The 25,712-nt window shown below is 39.1% G+C and overlaps 1 protein-coding gene across 8 annotated transcripts in view; it reads right to left on the reverse strand.

Moving 5' to 3' along the window:
* PAN3 (poly(A) specific ribonuclease subunit PAN3) overlaps positions 1-25,712 on the reverse strand; it is a 162,245-nt gene that overhangs the window by 39,358 nt on the left and 97,175 nt on the right. For all 8 annotated transcript variants that reach the window (XR_004966055.1, XR_004966056.1, XM_036299361.1 and 5 more), the window contains one exon: positions 1,600-1,847. Coding sequence is in view for 6 of the 8 variants with exons in the window: in XM_036299361.1 (XP_036155254.1) it covers positions 1,600-1,847 (248 nt within the window). In the remaining 2 variants the exon portion in view is untranslated. The remainder of the gene's footprint in view (positions 1-1,599; positions 1,848-25,712) is intronic.

Raw genomic sequence — 25,712 nt, forward strand, 5'->3', positions numbered from 1 at the left:
CAAAATAGAGCATTAATTTAATATGTAGGATCAAAATCTGCCTGCTTACTAAATTCCAACTGTACTTTTCTTTTTTAATCCTCACCTGAGGGTATTTTTTCTATTGATTTTCAGAGATTGTAGGAGGTGGGGAAGGGGGGGGAGAGGGGGAGAGAGAGTGGGAGATAGGGAGGGAGGGAGGGAGGGAGAGATGGAGGGAGAGGGAGGGAGGGAGAGGGAGGGAGAGGGAGAGGGAGAGGGAGAGGGAGAGGGAGAGGGAGAGAGAGAGAGAGAGAGAGAGAGAGAGAGAGAGAGAGAGAGAGATGTGAGAGAGTACCGTCGATTGGTTGTCTCCTGCATGCACCCCAACCAGGGCTAGGGATTGAACCTACAATCCAGGTATGTGTCCTTGACCAGGAATGGAAACGGAGACCCTCCAGTCAGTGTGTAGGCTGACGCTCTAACCAATTAGCATACTGGTCAGGGCTACTTTTCATCTAAACTTCTCATCTATGAACATGTCAAATGTCAGTTTTCATATTTTAATGGAATTTGGCTTTTTTACTCATGAGCTCTTCATCGCTATTTTTTTTTGGGGGGGGGGAGGTAGAGGGGGTAGAGGAAGGAAAAGGCTTGGGTGTGCTCCCATGAGGGAGAGCATCACTACTTATTTTTCTATAGTTAAAAAAATAATTTTTGAACAGGAACAAAATAATGAAGCTAAAAAGGTACAATCTGCCCTGACTGGCATGGCTCAGTTGGTTGAGAGTCATCCCATGCACTGAGAGGTCACCAGTTCAATTTCCAGTCAGGGCACATGCCCAGGTTGTGGACTCAATTCTAGGTGTGGGGCCATGCAGGAGGCAGCTTACGAATGTTTCTCTCTCTCATAGATGTTTCCCTCTCTCTTGTACTCCCTTCCTCTATCCCCCAAAAATCAATAAAAACCTATTTTTTAAAAAACTTAATTGGTCTCACAATGTAAAAGTGATCCTATTTCCCTTAATAACAACAACAACAAAAGTACAATTTATGGAACATTACAATGCATCCTTTCTCCCCTCCCCCTCCTTCTACTGAGAGTCCTTTGTCAGTTCTTTCCTAGTCCATAATCAGGGCTCCCTAAGCCTCCCCAATCCTTAACTATGACCCATATAGGAGGCTTCTTTTCTCTGTGTTGACAGTCCACTATCCAGAGGTCTAGCAATTAAATTGCTGCCTCACATAAGGCAAGAGTTTCATCATCAGTTTGCTTTAAATAAGTACTGATTTAAAAAATCATCTTTCTCTAGCTTCTTACGAGGGGTAAAACTACCTATAAACAAATGTCAGCAAACATCAACTCTAACTAGCAGAAGTACTAGGTAACCCTACAAACGAAGCATGCCATAAACTACTAAACTAGAGCTTGAAAATTAATTTTTAATTAAAACCAGATTTGTCCAAAACTAGAGTTCTTATTAATACAAAAACAGTTTACTTTGAAAAGATATTAGAATTACCATCTAAGTTAGAAAATTAAATACTTCTTCACATCAAAATAAAAACATGCAAGAGGAAACCTCCTCATGAACCTCATCAATTAGAAGGAACTATCACTTCCCTTTATTGCAGACATACCATTCCAGGCAAAGGGGCTGGAGCTGTGTCTGTATAGAAGTATGTCGTCCCGCCGACAGTTTCCTTTTGAATCAGCTGACCAGAGGACGGTGTCTGAGAAACAGGATTATTAACAGGTGTAGAGGCACTAGAAGGCACCATGTAATTTGCTGGATTTGGAGTGTGACTTCTTCTTCTGGGAGCAGGAGAAGTATGTGGAGTGATCTTGGGGGAATGAAGAGGGGAAGACCCAGCAGACAATGACATTCCTGAAGAAGAAGAAAAAACATTTCTTAGGGAGCAAAAATTGGGTTTTAGAAGAAAAACCCTGGGAAATAAAATGCAAACATTCATTTGGAAGAAACATCATGTTCAGCAAATTCTTTAAGTGCAACGATAAAAGATGTAATTTTATCTTGTTTTGATTAGAGAAAGCTATGATTAAAGCAAATGTAAAGAAGTTTGCTTTCAAATATAGATATTTCCAAATAAATTAGGAATTTTATTGCAATAATAGTCTCCTCCATATCAAAGTTTACATGAGAAATTTCAACAGTAATTTAATAAATTTCACCAATAATTTAATAAATAAATTTAATGAAAAATGAAACTGGGATGCTTTATAAAATTATGCTTTCTCTAAAAACTTTCATAGAAGGCATAATTCCTTTTTTGTTAAAATGGATATTAACAACAGAAATAGCACATTCCCCTAAAATATTACAGTATTTAAAATAATCAAGCTATTTAATAAGATGTACTAGATTTCTTTTGGCCAAATATAATTAACAGAATAGCTGCTGTTTTGATTATGTCTTTTGTCTTTAACTCTAAATAGGCATACAGTAGAACTGAAATTTTCTGCAAATGCATACTTTTTTAAAATTATACCAATTCACTATGTTCTAGGGAATGTTTTACCTAAACTCAACTAGTAAGAAATCATTATATGCAAAGCATCTCTATTATGAATGAATCTGTTGTGAAGAAATGGAAAGGACAATCGTCTTTACCCTTCAGATTTCAAGCTAGCTGAGAAAACAAGACCAAGTCACATGTAAAAGACATAAAATGACTTACAAAAACACTCAAATATAAATTAGTATACAGCAAATTACATGCATAAATGCAGATGGATGCAAATTAATGTAAACCAGATAAAGTTAAAGTCTTAATACAAGTGATCAGTGCTGAGCAGAGATTCAAAAGAGTTTCCTAGAGCCCGGCCAGCATGATTCAGTGGTTGAGCATCGAACAATGAACCAGGAGGTCACAGTTTGATTCCTGGTCAGGGCACATGCCCAGGTGGGGCATGCAGGAAGCAGCCAATCAATGATTCTTTCTCATCATTGATGTTTCTCTCTCTCCCCCTTTCCTTCCTCTCTAAAATCAATAAAAACGTATTTAAAAAAGAAAAAAAAAGTTTCTAAGGCTACAATATACTTCCTGAAAAAAAAAATAACTTATCCAGGAACTGTTTTCTGGCTCCTTGGGAAATTACTAAAATCTTTCACGTTTAAAGTAATGTGCATCTGCCCCAGCTGTTTTGGATCAGTGGATAGTGTTGGCCTGTGCACTGAAAGTTCCCGGGTTCGATTACGGTCAAGGGCACATGCCTGGGTTGCGGGATCGATTCCCAGAGTGGGTGTGCAGGAGGCAGCTGATCAATGATTCTATCTCATCATTGATGCTTCTATCTCTCTCTCCCTATCCCTTCCTCTCTGAAATCAATAAAAATATATGTAAAGTAATGTACATCTCACAAATCAAAAACAAAAAAGTTACCAAAATGCCTCCAGTCACATAACTAGGAATAACAGGGATGTAAATTTTAATTTCTAAGAATTAGCAAGACACCAACACTGGTTTTTGAAAAAATGTAGGTGAATAAATGTTTGGTGAGAACTGAGATAATACTTATTTTATAACTGTTTCTCTACTTTGTGAGCAACTAAGTAGGTAGACAGGTCAGTTACAAGCACCACAGTACAAATCAGAACTAAGATAAAGTGAGGTTTTATTTGACCAAGGACTTATGCAAAGTCAACAGCAAAGCCTGGCCTTAAACCCAAGTCTCCACACTCTCAACTTAATACTCCTACTACTATAACACAATGTCTACTGTACTGACATTAAAATAGGCCGAAATTCTCAAGTGGTCATTAAATGTATCTAAGAGAAACTTTAAAAATCTAAAATCCCGTTTAAAAATTAAAAAAAAGAAAATAAGGAAGTCAAGCTAATATATTAAGATATGTCTAATTTTTTAAAAAATTGTTCCAGAATTCTGTTTTTCTAACTCTATATTATACACTTAATTTCAGGTTAATCCATACAGCAAAAATTGGGAGGATCATTAAACTATTTTCAAAGGATAAATATCTCCACTTAATACAAAATACATTTTGATAGTTTTCCTAAAACTAGTCTCTAAGCCAGGGGTGGGCAAACTTTTTGACTCGAGGGCCACAATGGGTTCTTAAACTGGACCGGAGGGCCAGAACAAAAGCATGGATGGAGTGTTTGTGTGAACTAATATAAATTCAAAGTAAACATCATTACATAAAAGGGTACGGTCTTTTTTTTTTTTTAGTTTTATTCATTTCAAACGGGCGGATCCGGCCCGCAGGTCATAGTTTGCCCACGGCTGCTCTAAGCCATTCCAAGACAAAGGACTAAGTTACCAAAGAAGAGTAAACATACTACCTTTAAATTAAATAACAGCAACAAATATAGTTACCAATTCTTAAGCACTTTACATGTGTCGGGAACTAATAAAAGTGCTTCACGTGTATTAGTCTATTTCATCCTCACAACAACCCTGTGAAGTAAGTATATCACATTCACCTCACAGAAGTGGAAACTAACTTAAAAATATTTTTAAACTTATTGTAAGGATAAATATAGGTTATTAAACAAAAGAATCAATATTCAAACTCAGGTCAATTTGATTCCTAAGACTGCGCTTTTAGATAACATCCTCTATAGTTACCCAATTCCAATAAAAATTATGAACAATAAAATGGCAATAAGTACGTATCTATCAACAACTGACTCTTATATTCGGTAAATGTAACTACCTGAACTATGTGGGGAGAGGAAGGTGTAGCATGGAGTAAAGGGACAGATTCTGACATCAAAGTGTGAGACAACAGTGGAATCTCTCTTTAAGATTAAATACCTGGAAATAGTTACCAAGAAAATCTGAGGCCAGTTAAGAAGGAAATTCATGTATAGTAGAATGTATAGGCTGTAGATAACAAGCTTTCACTCAAAAAATTTTAATTTTTAAAAGCAAGGACCTACAACCAAGATTACACTATCCAGCAAAGCTATCACTTAAAAACGAAGGACATATAAAGAGCTTCCCAGACAAGAAAAAGCTAAAGGATTTCATCAAAACTGAACCAGTATTTCACAGATTATTAAAAGGTATTCTTTAAGAAAAAGAAAAGATAAAAATATGAATAAAATGGCAATAAATACATAACTATCAACAATTTAATTTAAAATTCAAAATAAACGAACAAGCAGCAAAGAAGTAGACTAACAGATACAAAGATTTTAACAGTTGCCAGATGGGAAGGGGGTTGGAGAAATGGGTGAATAGGTGAAGGGATTTAGAAGTACAAACAAGTAGTTAAAGAACAATCATGAGGGTGTAAAGTACAGCATAGAGAATATAGTCAATAACACTCTAATAACTATGTATGGTGTCAGATGGGTATGAGCTTTCTCGGGATAATCACTTAGTAAGTTTTAGAATGTCTAATCATGGGATATACACCTGAAACTAATATAATATTGTATGGAAAAATAAACAATAATCCTAAAAATTTTTAATTTTGTGGCTATTCTAACACAAAATTGCAAGACTGAAATTTGAGTTCATATATCTGAGCTGAAGCAGGCTGGAGTTAAATACATTCAAAACAAAACATGTAAAATACTAACTATCACTACCCACAAAGGTAACAGGAAATTTAAACTGTATAGGAAGCTAGAAATGAAATGAAATTTTACATTACAGAAAAATTAAATCTAGTCACAAAAGGCACAGCTTTGTACCACCAGAATACAAACATTTTAAGGAACTGAGTAAAATATGCATACATGTTCTTGGAGAAAGGTACTCGGTACTCTTAGAATAACATTTTGATGATGTCATATATAAAAATTGCACTATAATTTCTTAGTGAATATGCAAACTGAGATAGTTAAGTCATGTATGAAAAATTAATAGCTTTAAAACATTTTAAAAATTCTTCTAAGAAGTATGCAATTCAAATAAAAGCAAGGAACATACAGAAATGTTCACTGGAGAAATTAACAAGAGTAATTAAAGAAAATGAGTTTTAAAAATTTCAAGTCTAACTTATGGAGGCAAAAGTGTCAATGTTTTTGGATAACATGACTTTTGCCTATATCTGACACTCCCCCCCGCAAACAAACATAAAAGCTTTATAAATGGCATAATCCATTACAGTAAATATTTATAATACTAATACAGGGTGGGACAAAAGTTTACAGTTGTGCATTAATGAAAGTTTATCCTTGTATTATTAATTATTTATTACTAGAGGCCCAGTGCAGGAAGTTCGTGTACTCGGGGGGTGGGGGGGAAATCCTTCAGCCCAGATTGCTTAAGGGTACAGGCCAGGCTGAGGGACCCCACCGGTGCACAATTGGGGCCAGGGAGGGATGCAGGAGGTTGGCCAGCTGGGGAGGGATCATGGGAGGGCTCCAGGGCATGCCGGCCCACCCAATCAGCTACACTCCCGAGGGAAGCTAACCTACCGGTCGGAGCGTCTGCCCCCTGGTAGTCAGTGCACGTAATAGTGACTGGTCGACCTGTTGACTATCTGCCCCCTAGTGGTCAGTGCAAGTAATAGTGACAGGTCAAACTATTGACTATCTGCCCCCTAGTGGTCAGTGCATGTAATAGTGACTGGTCGACCTGTTAACTGTCTGCCCCCTAGGGGTCAGTGCACATCATAGTGAGAAGTTGAGCAGCCTTAGCATAGCATTAGTATATTATGCTTTGATTGGTTGAATGGCCAACCTGACAACTGGAAACTTATCATATTAGGCTTTTATTATATAGGACTAGAGGCCCGGTGCACAAAAATTTGTGCAATCGGGGGGGAAGGGGGGTTCCTCAATCAGGCCTGTGCCCTCTCGCATTCTGGGACCCCTCAGGGGATGACCACCTGCTGGCTTAGGCCCGCTCCCCAGGAGATTGGGCCTATGATGGCAAACAGACATCCCTCTGGCAGCCCGGCAGCCCTCGGGGGATGTCCACTTGCCAGCGGGGAGCAGGCCTAAGCTGCAGTCGGACATCTTTAGCGCTGCTGAGGAGACAGGAGAGGCGCCCACCACCACCGCTGTACTGGCAGCCGTCAGCCTGGCTTGTGGCTGAGCAGAGCTCCCCATGTGAGAGCGCCTTGACCACCAGAGGGCAGCTCCTGCATTGAGCGTCTGCCCCCTGGTGGTCAGTGTGTGTCATAGTGACCAGTCATTCCCAGTCCTGCTGTTAGGGTCAGTTTGTATATTACCCTTTTACTACATAGGATAGAGGCCTGGTGCACGGGTGGGGGCTGGCTGGTTTGCCCTGAAGGGTGTCCCGGATCAGGGTGGGGGTCCCGCTTGGGTGCCTGGCGAGCCGCGATGAGGGGATTATGGCTGTTTGCAGCTGGTCACACCCCCTTCAGGTTGGGGGTCCCCACTGGGGTGCCTGGCCAGTCTGGGTGAGGGGCGGAGGGCCGTTTTCAGGCTGGCAGGTGACTGAAGCTCCCAACCTCTCCTTTTTTTCTTTTATTTTTTTATTCTGGGATTTATTTACCTTCTATGGCTATCACTGGAACTGACAGCCGGATTTAGCTCTGAAGCTTAGCTCCAGCTCTGAGACCTTGGCTGCTGAAAGCAGGTATCTGGGTTTGTATGGCTTCTATAATTGAAACACTGTTGCAGCTCCAGCTCTGAGGCGCGGCTGGCTGAAAGCAGGTTTCTGGGGTTTGTTTAGCTTCTATAATTGCAACATTGTTTCTTAGAGCTCAGAGGCCAGCAGCAGCAGGCGGGGAACACTGGCTTCTTCCATCACTGGAGCAAGCAAGCCTCCTGTTCGCTTCAGCTGCCTGGCTGCCGGCCGCCATCTTGGTTGGCAGTTAATTTGCATACCATCCTGATTAGCCAATGGGAAGTGTGTCGGAGGTACGGTTAATTACCATGTTTGTCTATTATTAGATAAGATTGTATTATTTTCCATATAAACAACTGTAAACCTACCTTTGCCCCACCCAGTATATATCAAGTGAAAAGCCTTCCTAAATACAATCAACCTAGTTAGGACAATACAGTTTCTGGGAAATGAAAGACTAAGCTTCAGGGGAACCCCTTCCTTCAACCCATACCAATGTTATAGGTACCTAGAACTATAAGATGAAATACAATACCCAAATTTTAAAATATAGCTATTAAAAGAATAACAAAATTAAAAAAACACTAAGAGCATAAAACTAAGGCATAACTTGGAAATAAGAGGCTACACTGTGGTAAATTTGGAAAATTACAAGCAAAGCTAGATACAGTCTCTACAACTTGAGCTTTTAATGCTCATTTGGGCATATGAAGCATGACCTACAGCCCATTAAATGTAATGAATGAGCTCAAGTCCCAGTGTAAAGCCAGGAGTCTGGAAAAACTGCGCATCAATGAATGTAGGACAAAAAAATTTCAACTTAGAGATTAAAAGTGGCCGCAGAGCAAGTGGATGCTGCATGACCACGCTCCCAGGACCAAACTGGAATTATAACTAAAATACAGAAAAACTTTCTGAACAATCAACTGAAGACTCGCTGGAGAGAATCCTGATTACAAAGGACAGAAAATGGAGACCACACAGAGAGTGGTAAGAGTGGCGAAGGTGCGAAAGGGCTGGCCAGGCTCCCACAGACAGCAACTGAAGTTCTGGAGCGATATCTCAACTGTGGTGGTTACCACTGAGGACTCTAAGGTCAAATCCCCAAGTTGGGCCCCCAGCCCAGAACACCAGAACTGAGAAGGGTAGCCTCACAACATCTGGCTGTGAAAAACACTGGAGTTGCTGCCTGCTAGGGAGAGATGGCTGGAAATTCAGGCAACCTCTTAAAGGGCCAATGCACAAAATCCCCTGTGGAGTCACCCACCTTGTGTTCTGGCAAAGGGAGGGCAGAGTGCACAGGAGCTGTGTGAGCAGGAGCCAGGATCAGGGACTCAGAGGTTAGAGCTCAGAAGGCAGATACCCCAGTAGCTTGTACAGAGTCACTCCCTCATGTTGCAGAGGTCATCTTTCTCATGCAGACATTTTCTATACAGGCAGCTTTGCCTGGGGGGAAGGCAGTTGACTGATTGGAAAATACCTTGCCCCATGGTGCCAAGTTTCTGAGGCCCAATGTGAAACTGAGAATAACAATTAGGCTCCAGGCAGAAGCAATTGGCCCACCCTGTTGGAAAAAAACTCTCGTCCTAACCGGTTTGGCTCAGTAGATAGAGTGTCAGCTTGTGGACTGAAGGCTCGCAGGTTCGATTCCAGTCAAGGGTTGTGGGCACATCCCCAATCGGGGGCGTGCAGGAGGCAGCTGATCGATGTTTCTAACTCTCTATCCCTCTCCCTTCCTCTCTGTAAAAATATCAATAAAATATATTTAAAAAAGAACAAAATAAAATACCAATGGAATATTTCACAGAGCTAGAACAAATATTCCAAAAATGTATATGGAATCAAAAAAAGACCCCGAATAGCAGCAATCTTGAGAAAGAAGAACAAAGTTGTAGGGATCAAAATAACAGATATCAAATTATACTACAAAGCCACCGTAATCAAAACAGCCTTGTACTGGTACAAGAACAGGCATATAGATCCATGAATCAGAATAGAGTCCCCCAAAATCCACCCAAACCATTACACTCAATTAATATCTGACAAAGGAGGCAAGAGCATACATTGGAGTCAAGATAGTCTCTTCAATAAATGGTGTCGGAAAATGGGACAGATACATGCAAAAAAAATGAAACTAGACCACCAACTTACACCATACACAAGAAAAAACTCAAAATGGATAAAAGACTTAATAAAGTTGTAAAACCATAAAAATCCTAGAAGAAACCATAGGCAGCAAAATCTCAGACATATCTTATAGCAATATGTTTATAGATATATCTCCCAGGGCAAAGGAAACTAAGGAGAAAATAAACAAATGGGACTACACCAAAATAAAAAGTTTATGCACTGCAAAAGAAACCACCAACAAAACGTTCACCACTGTCTGGGAGAACTTATACATCTAATAAAGGGCTAATATAGAAAATATATAAGGAACTCATACATCTTAACAAAAGGAAGACAAATTGTCTAATTAAGCACGGTAAGCGCCATGTCAGTCACCAGTGACTGACACTATACTTTACGTCCAGAAGATAAAACAGGCTGGGTGCTTAACGTGTTTTAAAAAATGGGAAAGGACCTACTAGTAAATAGACACATCTCCAAAAAAACATACAGATGGCCAAGAGACATGAAAAAATGCTCAGTCACTAATCATCTGAAAGATGCAAATCAAAACGACAATGAGGTACCATCTCACAGCTGTCAGAATGGCTACCATCAACAAATCAACAAGTGACAAGTGCTGGTGAGGATGCAGAGAAAAGGGAAACCTAGAACCCTGCTGGTGGGAATGCAGACTGATGCAGCCATTATGGAAAACAGTATGGAGTTTCCTCAAAAAATTAAATATGAACTGCCCTTTGACCCAGTGATCCCACTTCTAGGAATATATCCTAAGAAACCCAAAGCACCAATCAGAAAGAATGTATGCACCCCTATGTTCATAGCAGACAATTTACAATAGCTAAGATCTGGAAATAGCCCAAGTGCCCATCAGTAGATGAGTGGATAAAAAAGCTGTGCTACATTTATACCATGGAATACTATGTAGCAGTAAAAAAGAAATCTCTTACCCTTTGAGACAGCATGGAGGGACCTGGAGAGTATATGCTAAGTGAAATAAGTCAGTCAGAGAAATGCAAGTATCTCATGATCGCACTCAAATGTGGAATCTAAGTAACAAAATAAACTGATGAATGGAGTGGATCCAGAGACATGGAAGCATGAAACAGAGTGTGGAATCTCAGAGGGAAGATAGGGAAAGGTGGGAGGTAATCAACCAAAGACCTTGTATGCATATATTCATAACCCATGGACACAGACAATAGGGTGCTGAAGGCCAGAGGTGGGGGGCAGACTGGAGAGGGTGAATGGGGGGAAAGAGAAGACATATGCAATACTTTCAATAATAAACAATTATTTAACAAAATAAAAAATAAAGAGATCACACAAATTAAAAAAAGATAAAATATCTAGGTAAAACTTAACTAGAAATGTTCAGGACTTATATGATGAAAAGGTTAAATTCTACTTACAGAAACAAAAGATAACGTGTACAAAAGAAAATAAGTACCTGTACTTATCTGCGATAACGTAGTCAGTTCTACTCTTAACTAATTTAAAAACACAACAATGTTAGTTTAACAAAAATAACAACAGAATTTTTAAAATTACCCATACGGAAAAATAAATATTAAGAAGAGACAGAAAATCTATATATATAAAAGCCTAAGTGACCAAACGACCGAACAGCTGTTCAAGTGGTCACTATGATGTGCACTGACCACCAAGGGAGAAACACTCAACACAGGAGCTTCCCCCTCTGGTGGTCAGTGCACTCCTACAGAGGGAGCGCCCCTTAGCTGACTGACCCATCCGTCCCAGTGGCCCACCAGCCCGGCGGCAGCCACTCACTCCCTCAGTAGTCCTGCAGTTCTAATCTCTGGAGAATGAGCCAGGCACCAACAGACCGGCAACACCAGCACGATCTCGACAGTGCCTCTGGCCTCCTGGAAGTCGGCCTTGGCCACCACAGTTGCTTCCCCTCCCTAGATACTCTGCAAGGAAGAATAATATAAAAGTGGCCGCCAGGTAGCTCCCGACAACCAGTGCAAACGTCAGCAGGACAGATCCGGTTCCTGGGCCAGCAAGGGCGTCCCACAGCCCACCTGGAAGGCCAATCACATCCTGGCTCCCCCTTCGGGACGGGCGCCAGATGCAGAGCTCTCTCGATCGGGATTAACTGGGCACGAGCCTACGGCAGGTGCAGCGGGGCTGGGATGAGTGGGAGCAGCAGGCAGGAGTAGTAGGCGGCGTTGGACTGCAGGTTTCGGGCCTGATCCCCACAGGCTACCCTGAGGGACTCCACCCATGCACGAATTCATGCACTGGGTCTCTAGTTATTAAAGAAAAGCCAGGACTGAGGAATAACAAAGGACGAGAGAGAAAAACCTTATATAATAAAAGGCTAATATGCAAAAAGACTGAATGGTGGAATACCTAGAACAACCAAACAACCAGTCACTATGACATGTGATGACCACCAGGGGGCGTGTGCAGAACATGGCGGGCACTGGCCAACAGCAAGATGGTGGAGCAGGTGAGCAGGTGAACAGGGGCACCAGATCAAGGCGAGGCTCCGGTCACTGTCATCAGGGCGAGCCTCTGGTAGTTACTGAAAATTCTTTGTTCCAGCGCGCCACAGTCCTACCTGGTGCTCAAACCTGCTGCCAGCGCCGGCCCCGCTCACACCCGTAGCCAGCACCAGAGCCGCTGATCACCCCCGAGGGCTTCTCCACCTCCCCCTGCTCCTGAGGGGCAATCGGGGCAGCAGCCACTGCTCGCACCAACTGACAGCGCGGGCCCTGCTTGCACTCAATGCTGGTGCCGGCTCCAATCGATCTGCACCATCAGCGTGTGGGAACAGCGGCAGGAGCAGGGCTGCTGGCAGATGGGACCAGGGGCACGGCAGGAGGGGCCGGGTGGGGGCACAGAGGATGGACCAAGACCTGCTCCTCTGCCTACTGCAGTCTCGTGCCCTACAGTTCCTTTCAAGGTGCACGAATTCATGCACTGGACCCCTAGTTAAAACATAAAAGGAAGAAGAAAAAAGTATGGTGTAAGACTACTAGATATTAAAAAGTAATAAAACCTACAGATTTGGCCACCATTAAATGATGAAATGAGTAAAGATATATGCAAACAGATTTAGTTTAGACAAATAAAAGCAACTCATCCTTTCATTCATTATACCCACATAAATGTCTAATAGATTAAATATTTAAAAGTTTAAAATGAAGTATCTCAAAGAAGATTTATAAAAAAGAAGATAAAAAATATAAAGATAAAAAAATAAAAAGTCAGTCAATTTGACTTCTTCAAAAAACAAATATTTTTGCCCTAACTCAGTAGATATAGCATTGGCCCATGGACTGAAGAGTCTCGGATTCTATTCCAGTCCAGGGAACATACCTCAGGTGCAGGCTCGATCCCTGGCCTAGGTATAGGAGGCAACCAATCTATGTGTCTCTCTCCATTGATGTTTCTCTTTCTCTCCCCCTTCCTTCCACTCTCTCTAAAAATCAACAGAAAAATATCTTCAGGTGAGGATTAATAATCTATAATAAAAAAAGAGCAATATGCTAATTAGACCGGATGACCTTCCAGATGCGGCTGTGAGGGGCCGAGACCCTTGCACTAATTTCGTGCATCGGGCCTCTAGTAAGTAAATAAATAAGTAAATATTTCTACACAACAAAAAGGTATTTGCAACACAATAAAGGGCTTTATCTGCATAAAATCATTAAGAAAATAGTATTTAACCAACAGAAAATAAAGAAATTATACAACTGACCAGAGCATAGAAAATAACTAAATGCCTCAAACATAAAAAAGATTCTTGTTTTCACTGATAATTAAAGAAATGCAAATTAAAACCAATATAAAATCAACCTTTTCATGGATTGGCATAGATTTAAAAGTTTATATAGACAATTAGTAAAAGTGTGCATGGCATATAAATACTATCATACACTTTTAGTATTGATTTTTATAATCTCTTTTGGGAAGAAAATTTGGCAATACCTATCAACTAAAACTTTTTAATTGACATGATAATGGTAAAACAATTAAAACCAAAAAATTCATAAAATAAAATATAAAAGCTATGAGCTCCATAAAAGTGAGTGCTTTTGTCTTGCTCATCTTTGCGGCCCACAGGACTTACACGAACAAGTGCTTCAGTTGCTTTTAAATCCTTCCCAGAAAATAACAAAAGTGATGTTTTCTTTTCTCGGACAAGTCCAAAAAGTCCTCTCAGATACAAATGCATCTGAGATGCCAGAGTGAAGATACACAAAAATATGAAAACATTAGAAACATTCCTTTTAAAATCAGGAACAAAATAAAAATGTCAACTATGACTACTTCTATACAACATGAAAGGCCTTACTTAGCCAATGCAACAACAGAAAACAGATTACAAAGGAATAGATAAAACTATCACTATTTGCAGGTAATTGTTCAAATATAAAAATCTATAAAATGTTAGAAATAATAGAATTTATCAAAATAACCAACATAGAAAACTTAACACATATTTACACACTAAAAACAATCAATTAGAAAAATTTTCTTTTTTAAAGACAACAATTATAATATCAACAAATGCTCAAAGTAGATCTGAAAATATCCAACAAAATATATACAAGACCTGAGAACAGAAAATTATAAAACTTTATGAAAAGACATTTAAGAACCCTTGGAAAAATAAAATGGATAGAAAGGCAATAACTAAAATTATGATTTTATTCACTTCACCTGAAGATTTCATACAACTTCCCTGAAGACACTAGGCTGCTTCATATGTCCAATGAAGTAACCAAATTACGGCCCACAGGCATTACTGAATAAACTCCTCTAGTATGTTAATCAACAAACATCCTTCCCAATACCAAATTCTCTAAACCTCTTCCTCCCAGAAAATTCCAATTTGTCCTTCTGAAAAATCTTCTTACCCTATAAAAATTTTGATAGCCATATTTAAAAATTCTCATCATCTTGTATTTGATCTTTTGCTGCAAGTACCACACAATTCAAATTATCTTTTTATAGGGAAGAACTGTGCCTTAATACTCTCTATATTCCCAACCATTCCCAACTACATATATAATGTAAACACAATAAATTTGTTGAAATGAGAGAGATACAGAAATGAAAGTCCTCAGTTTGGTACCAACAATCAAGATGCTAAATACAGCAATAGCTATTATGATCAGAAAATGGAGAATGCCATCACCAGAATTACCTGAGTAAAATCAGAAGTTAGGAGAAGAAATGTAAATGGTCATGCTATTGAATGAAATAGATGTCATCGTTATTTAAAAGCAAATGTGAAACAAGCCATAAGCCATTGTGAAAGAGAAGAATTTAAAAGAATTTGGGGTGAAGGACATTCTTCTGACAGAGCAGTGTGATTATTCTAGTGTTCCTCTTTCCAAATCAATGTAGCCCAAATATATATAGGTTGCACTAATGATTTTAACGAAGTTCCAATAACTAAACTAAACCCCCAATAGTAAACTGTCATGTATGACTACATTAAAGAGAATGGTTTAGATTAGAATTACCAAAAATATATCTCACATTGAACAGATGAACCTGAATTGAAGACAGATAGAGGAAGCATAACCTTCTTAACAACAAGGCCAAGAGTTGGGGTTTCATCCAAGAGAAAAACCATACTAAGAAATTTATACAAGCATATTCAGGAATACAAAAACCAAGCTACTACTAAGATTTCTTAGTTTTTTTTCATTTTTAACCAAATTCCCCAATCATAACCACCTTCCCCCAAATAAAACAATGCACAGTTATAGCCCCAAAAAACAGACACTATGTTTATATTGTACTCCTATATTCTAACAGGGTCTTAAACATATTAAGAATTAATCATGTAATAGTGTAATCATTAATGATGTAAAGGGTGAACATAAAAGGTCCACCCCAAAGTTCAGTTCAGAGGACTTTTCTCTCCCCATTTGCTCTTTCAGTACTTCAGAGACAAGTCCATTTCTTAGTCCATTTCTATCACTAGCTGTTCTTAGCAGAAGGAAGTAAGTTTAATGAAAGTAATTGCAATCATTTAACAATTAAAAGTTTAGATGTTGTGAAGTTATTTGCAATTTGATGCAACCTGTTGAACAAACCTCTAAGGTATTCTAGGTAACTATACTGTATGCAGATAGATTTATATTGACTGGAACTTCTTTAAATAAAATGCTAAAAGTTACAGAATAACATCAGAAACTAAATTTTCTACATGATGTTGATGGTTACTTTATAATTGAAACTTCTTTAATATATAACTGAGTTTCTTAGTAAATTTAGTAACAAAGATACTTGATTGGAGGTCCCCAAACCCATCCCTCTGTTCAGAAATTCACTGGAACCCAAAGGACTCAGCATAGAGTGGCACTCATGACTAAGATTTATCACAGCAATATGGTAAGCTGACACTTCAGATCTCAAGGCTGAAAAGACACAGGAGTCTAAAGAAATTCATGAGTAAGATTCCTTATACTCTCTTACTCTCATGAGGGATCACACAGCGTACTCTTCTTCCAGTAACAGGGGTGATACGTATATGCTCAGAGAAGCTCATTACAGACTCAGTACCCAACGTTTTTATAGGGGACGGGTTCCTGATAGGCACCCTAGCCTAGCACATCCCAGAATTCCAAACTCTCAAAAGGAAGAAAGGTTTGCAGCATAAACCACACTGTTTCATAAAGAGTCTAGGAACAGTAAACCTCCCTACTCCATTAGCGAACAATGGAAACACTCCCCAACTCCAAGTTCCCACACATCAGCCCAAGACAAACCTTGCAAGCAGGCTTTTTAACTAATTTCTACATAGATAACTTGAATTGTCTCCAGTACCATTACTACTTCTTCAGAGTTCTGCTCTACAGTGTAGTGAATTATGTTATAAAGAAATACACGAGCAAATGTTTTATTTTTTTCACCTAAGCATACATGTGTCCCAGAGAAGGGGGAGGAGAAAAAAGTAAACCTTAAATTAAGGCAATGTATTTATGTTGATTCCACTACTTTTTGTACATACACATTAATAAAAACAACATACACTGAGTGGCCAGATTATTATGACCACCTGACGTTTGTAGGCAAATTAGCTATAATTTTGCGCTGAAGTTGCTAGAGGGCCAGACCATTATAAATATGGAAGCAGGTTGTTTACCACGACAGTAGAAGTGATTTTTTCTGAAGATATGGGTAAACAACGTGATTTAACAGCCTCTGAACGTGGGATACACACACGCGCGCACACACAGACACAGACACACACACACACTGAGTGACCAGATTATTATGACCACCCCATCAGTACTTCGTTGGGCCACCTTTTGCCTTCAATACTGCGGCGATTCTTCTTGGCATTGACTCCACGAGATGCTGCAAGGTGATGCGAGGAATCTGACACCAAGCCTGATGAATAGCATTGTCCAGTTCTGTGAGATTTGATGGTTGTGGAACCAGCTGCCTGATAGCTCTTTTAACTTCGTCCCACAAATGCTCAATTGGATTGAGATCTGGTGATTGTGGGGCCACCTAAGCAAGGTAAAGTCTCCCTCATGTTCCTGAAAGCACTCCTGCACAATACAAGCACCATGGCATGGCGCATTGTCTTGTTGGAAGAAGTCATCTCCCTTGGGATACACCATCAACATGATAGGATGAACCTGATCAGCAACGATACTTATACTTAGGTATGTTGTGCTATTCAGACGTTGTTCCACATGAATTAAAAGGCCCAAATCATGCCAGGAAAACATGCCCCAAACCGTAACACTGTCCCCACCAGCTTGAAGGGCTGTACTCATGCATGTGGGGTGCATGATTTCATGCTGTTTCTGCCAAATTCTCACTCTGCCATCTGCATGATGCAACTGGAAACGTGATTCATCAGACCACATGACTTTCCCAATGCTCGACTGTCCAATCCTTGTGTTCCTGTGCGAGTTGGAGACGTTTTATCTTGGTAACTGCAGACAGCAAAGGTGTTCAAACAGGCCTTTGGCTTCTATATCCTATACTATGCAGTGTACAGCTAATTTTCCTACAAACGTCAGGTGGTCATAATAATCTAGCCACTGTGTGTGTGTGTGTGTGTGTGTGTGTATCACCCACGTTCAAAGGCTTTAAAATAGTGTTGTTTACCCATATCTTCAGAAAAAAATCACTTCTACTGTCATGGTAAATAACCTGCTTCCATATTTATAATGGTCTGGCCCTCTATCAACTTCAGCACGAAATTATAGCTAATTTGCCTACAAAAGTCAGGTGGTCATAATAATCTGGCCACTCAGTGTATATTAGTGATATACACTCCGTGGCTAGGAAATATAGGAAAGAAAAATTAAATAGAATTCATATAAAAAGGAGCTGAACCTATGTTTCACCATCTCCTATCCCTAGTATCTGAACTACCTAAAAACTACCTAAATAGATACGTCATGGCTTAAAATAAAATTTCAGCTACTAACATTAAATAGAAAAGATTTTGTAAGATAATTAAGTCGTATTTTAGCTACTACCATACTAAAATAGAAGCCATTCAAAAGGTTTACTTAAGTATTAGACGTATATGAAACAAACTTTCTTTCTTAGTAACAAACTTTTAGATCAATCCCAAAGAGTATCATCTACACTATGATTTGGCATATATATTACAAAAATTGCTGCTTTTAATTCTGACAGCTTAAAAACCATTCATAGCCTTCCCAGAAATTCTAGTTCTGGAAACAATCCTCAAGAAAGAGTCTTAAATCCTGAAAGATATTTATAGTGAAAATGAACACACACACACACAGTATGCTGCTTTTAAAACAGTAACACAACGATTCAATTTTTAATGAATAAAGTAAGTTTTAAAAAACTGAATGGCAATATGAAGGTTAGAGTGTCAGTCAACTAAAGTCTATTAAAGTGGTAAGATTGGTTTTAGGGGAAAACAGCTGATAATAAGTGATGCTCTATGATATGCAATACATTTTTTCCCATGATATAGTTATTTGATTCATATAGGAAATATTGAAAATTTGTTTGAATACTTAATAACTTTCCCTAAAATAAAATCAATTTAAGTGTACATTTTAAATAACCTTGAGCATAAGTTTTCAGAAATATTAACATTATCATCATCTTTATTGCCTTATAAAAAAAGAATACAGCAGGTCTTAAAACATAGTTTTGTTCAATATCGTTTCATTACTGTTGATGAGATGCTGTAGGAACCCTGTTTATATCAATTAGAATAGGGTAAAACTGGTTTCATTATATGCATTTTAGCTTAAAGACACAGAACATATCAATGATGTTAAGCAAGAACTTACTGTATATAAATTCTAAAATCTTACATTTAGAAATCCTTTGTCAATATTTTTGCTTTATGATAATCACCCCATTGAGTCACCCTTAACCTCTTTTTAAAGATTAAGAATCAACTTATCAGAACCAAGATGGCGGCATAGGTAAACACCTGTACTTGCTGCCTCCCACAACCACATCAAAATTACAACTAAAAGACAGAACAACTATCATCCAAAACCGCGGGAAAGCTGGCTGAGTGGAAGTTCTACAACTATAGGTAAAGAAGAAAGCACACTGAGATTGATAGGAAGTGTGGAGGCACAGAACGGGCTGGCATGCGGGTGCGCTGCTTTTTTAATCGGGAGGGAGGTACAAGCTCCCACTTGCTCTGAACTCCAGTTCCAGATAAGACTCTGGGGGACCCAGGCACATACGGGGACAAACTGGAGTGTCTGGCATCGGGACAGGAACAGAAGGGCAGCTTGCTTTCAGATGGAGGTGCTCACAGTGGTCATCATTCCTACACTGGGACCTCTCCAGTGCAGGGCTCACTGGCAGCCATTGCTGTCTGCTCCACCCAGGAGATTCCCTGAGACCCTACACCACCCAATTTACAACCCCACCCAAGTTGTGCAGAGCGCGGCTTTTACATACGAATGGTCTATCCTTTCTCAGCCTAAAATCTGTCAAACAGGCAGCAGCAGCAGCCTGCCATGTTACACAGCTGGGCCTCATTTGGGCACTTCCAAATCCGATACAAAGAGGAGGAATCTGCAGATCTCTCTGTACCTCCTGCTGGATGGCCCCAGGCCACCTCCTTAGAGATCCAAGAGCCAGTGTACCCAGTGGTCAGTGTGAGACCATACCAGATTACAACTCTTCACACCCATAAGTGACACACTCAAGGGACAGACTCAATGAGCATCAAAGCCTCACTGAAGCAAGTCCTGCCCCATAAGGTGTCTCCTGCACAGCAGCTCTTCCATTGTAGACAGAGCTGATCCTCACAGCCAGTTGGCCTGGAGGTCAATTCCTCCCAGTGATACCAACAGCAATCAAGGCTTAACTACAAGACTGTGCACACAGCCCACAGAGGGGTGCACCAAGAGTTTCCACCTCAGGTGACTGGGGAGGCTGAGCCACTGGGTCCTATAGGACACCTACCACTCAAGGCCACTCTATCAACTCAAGTAGACTTAGCAGCTACCAAATACATAGAAATAAACACAGGAAAGCAGCCAAAATGCGAAGGCAAAGAAACATGTCACAAATGAAAGAAATGGATGAAAACAAAATACTGGATATAGAGTTCAAAACCACAGTTATAAGGTTACTCAAGAATCTTCTAGAAACCTCCAAGGAACTTAGTGAGACCTTCAAGGATCTTAGTGAGAATGTAAAAAAAAAAAAAAAGAAAAAGGACCAGTCAGAAATTAAGCATACACTGACTGAAATAAATAATAATATACAGTGATTCAACAGTAGACTACAGGATCCCAAAAATCAAGTCAAATATTTGAAATACGAGGAAGCAAAAAACACCCAACCGGAAGAGCAAAAAGAAAAAATATCCAAAAATATGAAGATAGTGTAAGGAGCCCCTGGGACAACTTCAAGCGTACCAACATCTTAATTATGGGGGTGCCAGAAGAAGAGAGAGAGCAAGATACTGAAAACCTATTTGAAGAAATAATGACAGAAAACTTCCCCTACCTGGTGAAAGAAATAGACTTACAAGTCCAGAAAGCACAGAGAACCCCAAACAAAAGGAATCCAAAGAGGACCACACCAAGACACATCATAATTAAAATGCCAAGGGCAAAACACAAAGAGAGAATCTTAAAAGCAGCAAGAGAAAAAGTTAGTTACCTACAAGGGAGTACCCATAGGACTGTTAGCTGATTTCTCAACAGAAACCATGCAGGCCAGAAGGGAGTGGCAAGAAATATTCGAAGTGATGAAGAGCTAGAACCTACACCAAGATTACTCTACCCAGCAAAGCTATCATTTAGAATTGAAGGTCAGATAAAGAGCTTCACAGGCAGTCCTCAGGTTACGTCGGACTCGATGATTGTTTCGTGGTTATGTCGCCATCCCCCATTTATTAAGCAAAAAAACGTTCCGTCATTTCGATGTATGTACATATGTGCTTTATGTTTTTTATTATTTATTTACCACAAGTAAAGGTCAGGAATTGTTATCTCTCTTTTAAATTCTTTTTACTGTTTCACTTCATTACTGCTGTGTCTGTGCTCCATGTGAGTGACATAGGTGCTTATGTAGGTGGGTTCCCAACTTACGGTGAAAATTGCGTTACATCGCACAGTAGGAACAGATCACTGATGTAACCTGAGGACCTACTATATTATATGAAATGCTGAAGGTTATTCTTTAAGAAGAGGAAGAAGAAGAAAAAGGTAAAGATAAAAATTATGAACAACAGCTGAAACCGGTTTGGCTCAGTGGATAGAGCGTCGGCCTGCGGACTGAAAGGTCCCAGGTTCGATTCCGGTCAAGGGCATGTACCTTGGTTGCGGGCACATCCCCAGTGGGGAGTGTGCAGGAGGCAGCTGGTCGATGTTTCTCTCTCATCGATGTTTCTAACTCTCTATCTCTCTCCTTTCCTCTCTGTAAAAACTCAATAAAATATATTAAAAAAAAAAAAAGAAATTTAAAAAAAAAAAAATTATGAACAACAAATACATATCTATCAACAAGTGAATCTAAAAATCTAATGAATAAGAAATCTGATGAACAGAACTGGTGAATGTAATAGAATCAGGGGCATGGAAAGGGAGCAGACTGACAATTCTCGGGGGAAGGGGGTGAAGGGGTGCGGGAAGAGACTGGACAAAGAGCTTACACCTATGGACGAGGACAGTGGGGGGGGTGGGGACCTGGGGTGGGGTGGGAACCGGGTGGAGGGGAGCTATGGGGGGGAAAAAGAGGAACATCTGTAATAATCTGAACAATAAAGATTTTTTTTAAAAAGATTATAGAAGTTTCGAGTATACAATATTAAAAAAAAAAAGAATCAAGTTATCTATTTAATTTTAAAAATAAATAAGAATCTACTGCACTAACAATAGTTTTAAGAAGTGTTTTACAATTAAAAATGTTTAAGCCAGAAGTAAACAACACTTCTCCCCTCTTTTTACACCATTAAACAACTGGGTTCAACATAGCTCAGTGATTTGTTCAATCATATAAACTCAGTGATGAGAGAAATCAAACTAGAATCTAGATCCTTGGAGTGCTAATACAGCCCACTGTAACACTTTCATGCTACTGAATTTAACCAAAATTTAAATCCCCAATAGTCATAGAAAATAATGCCTCTAGAAGAAAAAGAGCATAAAAAGAAAATGTAATTAAAGGCAGAAGAATTGTCAAATTTCAGAACACATAAAAAGACAAAAGAAAGGTTGAACAACCAATTCAAAACATTTATCTGGTAAAGTTTCTGCATTTCTACAATAAGCCTCAAAATTGTACTGTCAGTCCTAAAGCTTCAGGTACTTTGAAAAGAAAGCAGTCTTATGAAGCTATGAATAACTGCTACAGACTAGTGTGATTCAGTAGATCCTTGAATTTAAATACTGAATTAAAATTCAGTGTTTCTGAAGAATCCAAATAATATGGATGTTTGGACTGTTTCCTTTATAAACTGTTTGTTTTAAATTTATATATCTAACAATAATTTTTCTCCCCCCAAAAGGGATGCATTTTATAATAGAAGTAGAGGACCGGTGCATGAAATTCATATATGGGTAGGGTCCCTAGGCCTGGCTATCGATCAGGGCCGATTGGGGCCTTCTGGCTGCCAGCCGGAGCCTCCCTTCCCCGGCTGCCAGCTGCAGACTGGGGCCTTCCTTTGTTCAGCGCCGCCCCCTGGTGGTCAGCGCATGTGAAAGTGAGCAATTGGTCTCCTGGTCCAACTCCCATGGCGGACAATCTGCATATTAGGCATATATATATATATATATATATATATATATATATATATATACATACATAACATGATAGAATCTAGGAGTATGATAAATCTTGATTATGATTTGGTCACTTTTTCACCAACAAGAGGACTAATGGCAAGAGTCCTTCAAGATCTTGTCATCAGGGGGGCGAAAGTCAGTATTTTACTAAATTTTAACTTGGGAACATTTTACCATCCCTTTTAAGCCACAAACAGGTAAGAAAAAGAAACTATAAAAAGTAGACCCAGCCCTGGCCAGTTGGCTCAGTGGATAGAGCATTGGCCTGTGGGTTGAGGGGTCCCAGGTTCAATTTTGGCCAAGAGCACATGCCTGGGTTACAGGCTCGATCCCCAGTAGGGGACATGCAGGAGCCAGCCAATCAATGATTCTCTCTCATCATTGATGCTTCTATCTCTCTCTCCCTCTCCTTTCCTCTCTGAAATCAATAACCAATTGTCATTTCCAAGTTGTAATATGGAACATGTTTGATTCTCAACCAATAAAAATATATTTTAAAAAAGGTAGACCCAAATAAAGACATAACTGAGACAATTACCATATAGATGTGTGTATTTTAAATGTGGATCTAATCCTCAAACAGATTATAAAATAAAACAAACCATCAACCAAAAAGCAACAAGTTAGGAAGTAGAAACTAAAATAAAATACCAGCCTTTACTTCTTTGCCCAAAATAATTTGATTATTTAATCAAATTCAGCTTTGCAGATAATTATCAAAACTGGCTAAAATTTTCTTAATCAAAAGTAGCACACTTAAGATCACAATAATCATGCAATTATGAACCTAAAGTTGAACCATATAAAAAAAGCTCCCTTGTCTAAAGTCCAATTTCTAAAACTCTGATGTGAATGGTCACTTGTCCCTCTAGCCCAAGCAATAAAAGATATTTAATAATAAAGTTAAGTATTGGTTAGATAAGATTCCTATTATCCTATATATTTTAAATCAAACTACTTTTCAGATAATTCAAATAAATTAATATTAACTCTTAAACCACAAAGATATATGTGTTATCATACAGATGTATCTTTGGCCAAAGTATTCCCTATGTCATGCCACATTGTTTTTAAAAGCCTGCAAAAAGACAATCCACGGTATTCCAACACAATTTATTATGGCCTAAGCTATTAGGATAAAAAAATTTTCTTTCTGTTGCTTAAATCCTTCATGGTTCAGATAAAAAAATCATTTAATTAAACAAAAAAAATACTGTAATTTTTGAAAGTAAAAATTGCTAATTATCAAAAGCATATTTCAATACTAGTTAGCCATAAGCCAAAATATAAATTATTCACTGATCTAGTAAGATATACCCTAATCAAACTAAGCTCAATTTAACCCCAAAAGTTTCAGGCCACAAATCCAAACTCCCTTTGCAAAGATGAAATAACCCAAATGCCTAAAGGTTGGACTTGAGAGAAATGTTTACAGCCCCGTGTGACAAAGGGGCAACTCTGACTCATAAGTATACTGCAAAATTTCTAGACTGACTTCTCAGAAGCAGACTACTTCTTGCTGACCACAAACAGCAGTAACATCTCTACACTTTAAAGAATTATTCCAGGAAGCATAGTGAGAAAACAAAAAGAGTCAATAAGAATACTGATGTTAATTGCCAGAACTCATTCCTTCACAAACCCTGTTTTTACAACAGCAACTCCTTAGATTGGGGAGTGAAAAGTTGCTGAACTCAACAACCCCTTCAGTTGAACAAACAGACCCCTCAAAGAGCTGTCCAACGCTGCCCAAACTATCCATCCTTTAGTCGAATCAGTCAGTTTCATGAATTGTAGGATATATCTTCAAGTCCAGTGCTGACTCAGAGGGTAGCTTGTTCCCTAGAGAAAACAACCAACAAAAATCAGAACAGCTACTGCTCATAAGTTCTTTCAACACCCAAGTGGAAAAGACAACTTATTGGGTCCAAAAAAAAAAGTTAAACTTCCTTTCAACTTCAATAGTAGCCAATAAAGTGAAGGCATCTATAAGCCCGCAGCAGTTGTTGTTCAAAGCTTTCACTTAGTTAAATGTTAAATAGGTTTAAAAAGCTTACAAGAAAAGCTATCACAAAACCAGAGGGCTTCTCATTCAAGAAAATCTGCAGAGAATATAAGTGGAAAGTATTCCAAGGGCCAAAGCTGTTATTTTAATTTTTGAAAAGCAGCTTTCCTAAGTGTGCATGTGTGTGGAGTATGAGTGGGGTGTGATTAAATGTCTCCACCCAGAAGTAGTCTACATGTCAACATGCACAGCCTTTGAGCTTGAAGATATATCATAACAAAACAAGGGAAAAGCCTTTTCCATTTCATGAGTTAAGAGTTTTGTCTACACCCTAACCGGTTTGGCTCAGTGGACAGAGCGTCGGCCTGCGGACTCAAGGGTCCCAGGTTTGATTCTGGTCAAGGGCATGTACCTTGGTTGCAGGCACATCCCCAGTAGGGGGCGTGCAAGGGGCAGCTGATCGATGTTTCTCTCTCATCGATGTTTCTAACTCTCTATCCCTCCCCCTTCCTCTCTGTAAAAGATCAATAAAATATATTTTTTTTTTAAAAAAGAGTTTTGTCTACAATAATATGTTATTATGGAAATGGGAAGGAAAAACTCAATGAGAGGCAACCAAAATGCTCAAGCAAAACTTTAGAACACTGAAATGTCATTTTGTCTTTTTACATGAATTAAGTTAAAGGGTTTTCATAAAACAAACATGTAACTAAAGACTGCCTCCAGAAAAAATCATGATGGTTACTGGTATAACTTTTCATTTTAAAAATTTTATTAATTCTATTATTTATTTAAGTGTGAGGGAAAATTCTAATCAAAA

The sequence above is a fragment of the Myotis myotis genome, unplaced genomic scaffold (assembly GCF_014108235.1).
Source record: "Myotis myotis isolate mMyoMyo1 unplaced genomic scaffold, mMyoMyo1.p scaffold_m19_p_3, whole genome shotgun sequence".
NCBI classification, from domain to species: domain Eukaryota; kingdom Metazoa; phylum Chordata; class Mammalia; order Chiroptera; family Vespertilionidae; genus Myotis; species Myotis myotis.